Source organism: Daucus carota, chromosome 6 (genome assembly GCF_001625215.2).
Source record: "Daucus carota subsp. sativus chromosome 6, DH1 v3.0, whole genome shotgun sequence".
Classification (NCBI taxonomy): domain Eukaryota; kingdom Viridiplantae; phylum Streptophyta; class Magnoliopsida; order Apiales; family Apiaceae; genus Daucus; species Daucus carota.
In genome coordinates this window covers 4,266,496-4,274,848 of record NC_030386.2, presented here as the reverse complement: position 1 = coordinate 4,274,848, position 8,353 = coordinate 4,266,496, and the positions used below count along the sequence as shown (strand labels likewise).

The window sequence follows — 8,353 nt, the reverse complement described above, 5'->3', positions numbered from 1 at the left end:
TTATGTTTTTTAGAAAACAAAACACTAATACAATGATATTTTATACCAAGAAGCAACCTGTACTATACTGCAAATTCTTCGTCATCGATTGAGACTTGGGACACTGATAGCACAAAAATTATTACCTGGATTTACAATTCTATTATTCACTCAATTAATATTTAATTAAAAAAGTACGAGACAATTAAGCTATATTTTACACACAATCAAAATTTTTAAAATAATATCAATTAAAAATGGGTATTTACGCGCTTCAACATAATAATATGTCTGTTCAAGAATTTTATTCGGCCATATCAATTTTATAAGATCAATTGGAATTGACTGAATCTATATGATCAAATGATTTTATGCTTATATTAAAAGGCGAGGGAACGACATCTAGTTCAGTTTTTGATGGCTCTTCGTTCAGATTTTGAACCCTTACATGGGTTAATTCTGTATCCTACTCCACTTCACAAGTTGATTATGTTCTTAATAAACTTTTAACAAAAAAAAATCGTCTTAAATCTCAAGATGCTAAACAAAATTCATCGTCTGCTACTCCTATTATTTCTGCTCCTCTCCGATCGTCAAGATTCGAAACAAGTTTGTCTGGTTTCTTATGAGTGTTCTTATTATAAAGAGAAGGGTTACTGGGTGCTTATATATTGAATCTTCAACCTCGTTAACATCAGTGCAACAATGAATTTGGACATCTCATTCACCTCAACAATAACAACAACCTTAGACATTGTTGAACATAAACTTGGTCTAATTTAAGTAAAATGAGCTATTTCAGGATTTAGGATACCTAGACAGAGATGTTTGGGTATGTGATGACCATTGGAATTCCCAAACTCATTGCCTCTAAAACTGACTTCCAACCACAATATGTGAAAAAACAACATATTGCTTTAAGTTTTGAAAAGTGGGGAAAGTATTTGAGGCCTAACTTTTTTATCGTAGGAGTAACAAATAAAATTAAAGATTATATTGACACTGAGTAAAAAAGGGGAGCTAAAAATGGAAAATTAAGAAACATTCAAAGGAAACTAAACACACACACATATATATATATATATATATATATATATATATATATATCACTAGTTTGGAAAGGTGAGACCACTCTTATATACACAACAATCTCGCCCTTTTTCACATATCACCATTCCAGGTTTCTCAATTCTTCTACTGTACGTAAGAATATTACTATTTTGTTAGTAGCAATCATTTATGTATTATGTAATATATATAAGAATGAATATATGTGTGAATTCTTTCCTTGTGTTTGTATTATTGGTTGCATTCTCTTTATGACTTTTGGATTTGTGTACATGAATCCATGTTTCCTATGTTATATTATGGTCTTATTTGTAATCACATACAGTTCATCTTCTATTTTATTTTCAGGATGAAATGAAATTTTGGATGTGTTTTGCTGGTTAGTTCTGTATAATGCTTGCAATTTACTCATGAACTTTTTAATTATAATTTTAGTGATTACTAAATTAAGTATGCATTATGTGTCCTTACAACACATGTCTATATTATTTTGTATGATGATTTAGTATGTCCATACCCCCTTCAAGTTGTTAGTAACTAAACGTACACTCTAACTTTTCTACTTGTTGTAAATAAATTATGAAATTCAGATCATCAATCACATATTAGACAATCGTCTAAAATCTATAGAAAGCTTTCCTTGGTATTATATCACTCTAATCATTGCAGTACCTCACAAGGACGTAAAAATGTCCTATCTTTTTATCTGTATTATTGTTTCTTTTGTGTTAATTTATTATATAATTGTTTGAGTTCCTCGCAGAAAAACTTTTATTCTTTTACCTAATATGATTATTATTTTTTATCTGAGGATATAAAATTGAATGTGTTACTTGGGCATTGCTTGTGAATTTGGTTATCATAGCTATACACATGCAAATTTATAGTCACTTACTCTAAATTGTTTGTTTTGTATAGTTATGGCCCTTGTTTCATTCAGTCAAATTAACTGTCAAGATGAGCTATGAAAAGGATTTTGTAGGACTTGGTTATAGTTATTTGGAAGGCAACTGTTAGTTTAAGAATTAAGACTCACTTCCATGGCGTGGCTTAGACCTGGATCATGTGTGGCAAAGCTTGCGCTAAGGAGAAGTCTTGTTCGGCGTGGTTGTTATATAAGAACATGTGTCGATCCTGGAAAAAATCGGTATTTTCATACCACAGTTGTTAAATTAAAGGACCAAGATGCACCTGTTCCTCGATCTGTTCCACTCTCCAAGTTGACGGATAGCTTTTTAGATGGGACGAGTAGCGTCTATTTAGAAGAGCTCCAAAGGGCTTGGGAAGCCGACCCGAATAGTGTAGATGATTCATGGGACAATTTCTTCAGAAATTTTGTTGGTCAAGCAACCACATCATCTGGGGTTTCCGGGCAAACAATTCAAGAAAGCATGAGATTGTTGTTGCTTGTCAGAGCTTACCAAGTTAATGGCCATAGAAAAGCTAAACTGGATCCCTTGGGTTTAGAAGAGAGAGTGATTCCTATTGATTTAGACCCTGGTCTTTATGGATTTAGCAAAGATGATTATGATCGGGAATTTTTCCTTGGCACTTGGAGAATGTTAGGATTTTTGTCAGAGAATCGTCCAGTGCAAACACTTAGATATATATTGTCACGGCTTGAGCAAGCATATTGTGGAAGCATTGGTTATGAATACATGCACATTGCTGATCGTGAAAAATGTAATTGGCTGAGAGACAAGATTGAGACTCCTGCCTCAACCCAATACAACAAGCAGCGACGTGAGGTTATCCTTGATAGGCTTATTTGGAGTAGTCAGTTTGAAAACTTCTTGGCAACTAAGTGGACTGCAGCCAAACGTTTTGGGCTCGAAGGTGGTGAGACCTTGATTCCTGGCATGAAGGAGATGTTTGATCGCGCTGCAGATCTCGGGGTGGAGAGTATCGTCATTGGAATGTCTCATAGAGGACGACTGAATGTTTTGGGTAATGTTGTGCGAAAGCCACTTCGCCAGATTTTCAGTGAGTTTAGTGGTGGCACAAAGCCAATTGATGAAGTTGGGCTTTACACTGGAACTGGTGATGTAAAGTATCACCTGGGAACCTCTTATGATCGACCAACTAGGGGTGGTAAAAATTTACATTTATCATTGGTTGCAAATCCAAGTCATTTGGAAGCTGTGGATCCCGTCGTGGTTGGAAAAACTAGAGGAAAGCAATATTATTCTAATGATGTTGACAGGACAAAAAACATGGGTGTCTTGATTCATGGTGATGGTAGCTTCGCGGGGCAGGGTGTCGTTTATGAGACCCTTCATCTGAGTGCTCTTCCAAATTACACTACGGGTGGGACTATTCATATCGTGGTAAATAATCAAGTTGCTTTTACTACTGATCCAAAGTCCGGAAGATCTTCACAGTATTGTACAGATGTTGCTAAAGCGTTGGATGCCCCTATTTTTCATGTCAACGGTGATGATATAGAGGCGGTCGTTCATGTATGTGAGCTTGCAGCAGAATGGCGGCAGACATTTCAATCAGATGTCGTGGTTGATATAGTGTGCTATCGACGATTTGGACACAATGAGATTGATGAGCCATTCTTCACTCAGCCAAAAATGTATAAGGTCTGTTTTATCCTTTTTTTAGTTGATTGTGTAAAATGTTAGATACAAATCACAGAGATTTTTATCACAGGTCATTCGCAGCCACCCCTCACCGCTTGAGATTTATCAAAAAAAACTTTTAGAATATGGGCATGTCACAAAACAAGACATTGAAAGGATACAAAACAAGGTTAACACTATTCTTAATGAAGAATTTATTGCGAGCAAAGATTATGTTCCAAAGCGAAGGGATTGGTTATCAGCTTATTGGGCTGGGTTTAAGTCTCCTGAACAAGTTTCACGTATACGAAATACTGGGTATACTATTTACCTATCACTATACAATTATGACATTATTTATAAGTTAAGTGTATGTATAATTTATATATCTCTTTGATCAGGGTAAATCCAGAGATACTAAAGGATATCGGGAAAACGATAACGATTCTTCCGGATAATTTTAAGCCTCATAGAGCAGTGAAAAAGATTTTTTCAGATCGTGCTAAGATGATAGAGACAGGGGAAGGCATTGACTGGGCAGTTGGGGAAGCACTTGCTTTTGCAACACTGCTTGTAGAAGGAAATCATGTTAGACTAAGTGGTCAAGATGTTGAGCGAGGAACCTTTAGTCATCGCCATTCTGTTCTTCATGATCAAGAAACAGGAAAGAAATATTGTCCATTAGACCACGTTATAACCAATCAGAATGAGGAGATGTTTACTGTGAGCAACAGGTAAGATGAGAAACTTGTGTTATAATGTAATTAAGGTTGATTTAATACTTCTTATGTTTTCTTATTATATGACTTAGGAATAATAATCACTAGTCTTCATTTTGTAACACTTGTCTTTAAATAATTTAGTCGTATTCATTCATATTTGGTTACAGTAAAAATTTATTATTGGCTTTCAAACCCTACTTTTTTCCTTCCATCCAGCTCTCTTTCTGAGTTTGGTGTACTGGGATTTGAATTGGGATACTCTATGGAAAATCCAAATTCTTTGGTATTATGGGAAGCTCAGTTTGGTGATTTTTCCAATGGTGCACAAGTGATGTTTGACCAATTTCTGAGCAGCGGGGAAGCTAAGTGGTTGCGTCAGACTGGTTTGGTTGTCCTCCTACCACATGGTTATGATGGTCAAGGTCCTGAACATTCAAGTGCACGTCTGGAACGATTCCTTCAGGTTCTTATCATATATGTTCATTGAAAAAAAAATTAATAGGAGTTTCGTGAGTTAGCTATACAATTTTGATCAATTATCTGTGCATGAGATTTTCTGCGTGTTGCACTTGAACACTCTATAATATGGGCAAAAGACATCTAAACATGCATGAAACCAGTAGATTCTATATCTAACATATATTATTGTTGAGTCGGTTGACTAGTCGACTTGACAGTACGATGATGTAGACTAATTTGAATGATTATCTCAATGTTAATTTTTTGGTCGACTGGATGATTAGTCGATCAAATTATATAACTAGTGGAGCTGATTAGTTTATAACCCAGTCAAACTCGATCAATAATGATACTACAAAAAAAGTCTGGAATTAAACACATAGCTGTTAACAAAACAAGCATGACAACATCCGGTGATCATATGTGATGACATCTAAAATCTATATTTGTTTATGTATTCTAAAGTTTAAAACTTTTGGATTATGCTATGCATGATGCCTTGATTCTTCTTGCTAATTTTTTCATTAAAACAACATTGATTTATCTTCATAAATTAACAAGTTGTATTACTGATTATGTTCTATAAACCTCATGTTTTTATCGAAATAAGAAATTTATTACTTCATTATAACTGGTATTTTATTTATCATTAGTTGTTACATATCACAATTCACAATTACATTACTTCATTATCTTCAAGTAAGTAAACATACTTTTCTGGTCCACATCCGTGAATTCAGAAATATTAAATTATGATAGGAATTATAAATGTATATTATATAATATATTATTCAAATTTATTTATAATAAACTGTTATAACTCCATCGACTAGTCCACCAGTGACTTAGTTGAATGTCCATCAACTAGTTTTGACTTGTCAACAATTCATATACATTTCAAAGTGTAAAGGTATTTTTTTTGTGCTAAATGGTGCTCAAGTATTTACCTACTTTTCAATAGTATCAATTAATGCATCAAAATATTCGAATGGCGATTCTTAATTATCTTTTACTTTACTGCTAACTATATAAATAACATAGATTTATTGATGTTAGTGGTGGAGTGGTGTTATAATGGTACAAGCACTATTAATTTACTCAAATTTAAAAACTATACTTAATAACACTCAAATTTGAGTATTAACTCATATTGTACATACTGTTTTGATGATAGATGAGTGATGATAACCCCTTTGCAATACCAGAGATGGATCCCACACTTAGGAAGCAAATCCAAGAATGTAATTGGCAGGTTGTAAACGTCACCACCCCTGCAAATTATTTCCATGTGTTGAGACGTCAAGTGAGTAAAGCTAACATATATGTCTGGATAATTATTAATGATGGCCAGATTTCTCTCATTTTTTAATATGCCATTGATAGATACATAGGGAATTTCGTAAACCTTTAGTTGTGATGGCTCCAAAGAACTTACTTCGTCATAAAGAGTGCAAATCAAATCTATCAGAGTTTGATGATGTACAAGGGCACCCGGGTTTTGACAAACAAGGTACCCGTTTCAAGCGCCTCATAAAGGACCAGAATCATCACTCAGATCTTGAGGAGGGTATCAGACGCTTCATTCTTTGTTCCGGAAAGGTTTGTTTTTCTTGTATCCATCCAATCCAATATATATATATATATATATATATATATATATATATATATATATATATATATATAAAGTGACATCCCAAGTATTATATAGTGGGTTTTAGTTTTCATGTTAAAGAAATTGCATGGGCTTCACTGTAAGTTGGATTGCATTTACAGGTATACTATGAACTTGATGAAGAGAGGAAGAAATCTGATGGCAAAGATGTTGCTATATGTCGTGTGGAACAACTTTGTCCGTTCCCATATGATCTCATCGAGCGTGAACTAAAACGTTATCCAAGTATGTATTTTTGAACTAGATTGTAACATATTATCATTCGATTAACCTTTGTCCGAAATTTTTTCAGATGCTGAGATTGTCTGGTGCCAGGAAGAGCCAATGAACATGGGTGCATACAATTACATTGTACCACGCCTTTCTACTGCTATGAAAGCACTCAGTCGAGGTACAACGGATGATATCAAATATGTTGGTCGTGCTCCCTCTGCTGCCACAGCCACTGGTTTTTATTCTGTTCATGGCCAAGAACAGACAGAACTTGTTCAAAAAGCCTTGCAATCTGAGAGAATTGAGACTTACATCCACACTTAGCAAAGCATCAAATATTACTTCTCAGAAAATATAGTATAAATAGCCTAATTGATTACCTAAGAAGGCTCTTAAGATAAAATTGTTGGGTATAATGATAGAAACTTACAAGTCAGAGTTCTTACATAAAGATAAGGGTATGTTCCTCAGTATATAAAATTTCTTTTATACTAGTAAGAATAAAGCAACTTCATGGTTACATGTTTCTATATGCTTTGTCAGATTTTGGTTGCTTTGTTCATAAGTAAAATGTTTAAACCTCTTAATGCAAGGTTTTTTTTATATTACTTATTTAACCAGAGAATCAGTTCTCCTTGGTCATAAGTAAATTACTTAACCTTCTAATGCAAGGTTCTCTGTAAATTACTTAAATCTGAGAATTAGTTCCGTTTCTTACTAGTAATTTCAGATATAGAATTCGGTTCGAATTAATTTTACAAACTCCGATAAAAAATATAAGGTGGTCCTATCTAGAGTCCCCCCATATATCAGTGGCAGTTTCAAAAATTATTTAGAGTGGGAGACACTCCACTACAAAAGACAATTTTTTTACAAATATATAGTATATGACAATAATTATTTATATTTTTTGTTTTCGCAAATAATTTGTTTAGAAAATTTACTACATGTACCAAATATTTAAGAAAGGTTGAAATTTAAAGATTTAACTCACATATATGAGCATATATGCCCATTAAATAACTAACCTTAAGACTAATTTTGTTGGGTAACCATCTTAATAGGATGAAAATTTTATACAACATACGCTGGAAGTTCAATGAAAGCGCCTCCACCGATACATAATATATAGGTTCGCCCTATTTTATATATATGTGCGCGCGCACCAACATTTCAGCGATGTGCTTCTTATATAGAGTCACGTAGTACACCATTGTATATTATTCATTTTATTATAAATTCTATTACAAAATACATATAAAATGTGATTCTAATATAGAATATTGTAACATGTATCTATTATAAGTAATTTAACACTTGAAATTTGAAGAAAAAAGTTTATTTTCGAAACTGATTTCACAGAAAAATAAATTATTTGGATGATTATTATTCTGTTATATAATCATGTTGAGATATTGCATAATTTTAGATGATTTTTGGAATAAAATAATTGTACAGCTTCATTTTTTATTTAATAATCAAAATTTGGAATTTTTTTCCATAAAAAATAATAAATATATGATATGTATATATTTATAGTGGTATACTATGTAATTCCATATAAGAGGGTATGTCAAGTAGACCTGTCAAACGGATAATCCGGATACGGATTTGCCTATATCCGAATCCGTATCCGGGAATCTAAAATCATATCTGGATCTGTATCCGTATCC

General features: G+C 33.3%; 1 protein-coding gene across 1 annotated transcript; it reads left to right on the top strand.

Annotated features, from left to right (window-relative positions):
* Nucleotides 1-1,106: 1,106 nt before the first annotated feature.
* On the top strand, nucleotides 1,107-7,209 carry LOC108225647 (uncharacterized). The gene is made up of 9 exons (XM_017400574.2): nucleotides 1,107-1,178; nucleotides 1,966-3,635; nucleotides 3,706-3,932; nucleotides 4,016-4,348; nucleotides 4,553-4,799; nucleotides 5,970-6,098; nucleotides 6,179-6,394; nucleotides 6,569-6,692; nucleotides 6,760-7,209. Exons 2-9 carry the CDS (start codon nucleotides 2,088-2,090, stop codon nucleotides 7,002-7,004), a joined length of 3,069 nt encoding a protein of 1,022 aa, XP_017256063.1. The 5' UTR covers nucleotides 1,107-1,178; nucleotides 1,966-2,087; the 3' UTR covers nucleotides 7,005-7,209.
* The last annotated feature ends 1,144 nt before the right edge of the window (nucleotides 7,210-8,353 follow it).

Excerpts from the sequence above, each read along its gene's own strand:
- LOC108225647 (XM_017400574.2), top strand. The coding sequence starts at position 2,088 with ATGGCGTGGCTTAGACCTGGATCATGTGTGGCAAAGCTTGCGCTAAGG. Across the intron at positions 3,636-3,705 it reads CTCAGCCAAAAATGTATAAG|GTCATTCGCAGCCACCCCTC; the intron begins GTCTGTTTTATC and ends TTTTTATCACAG. Across the intron at positions 6,693-6,759 it reads TGAACTAAAACGTTATCCAA|ATGCTGAGATTGTCTGGTGC; the intron begins GTATGTATTTTT and ends AAATTTTTTCAG.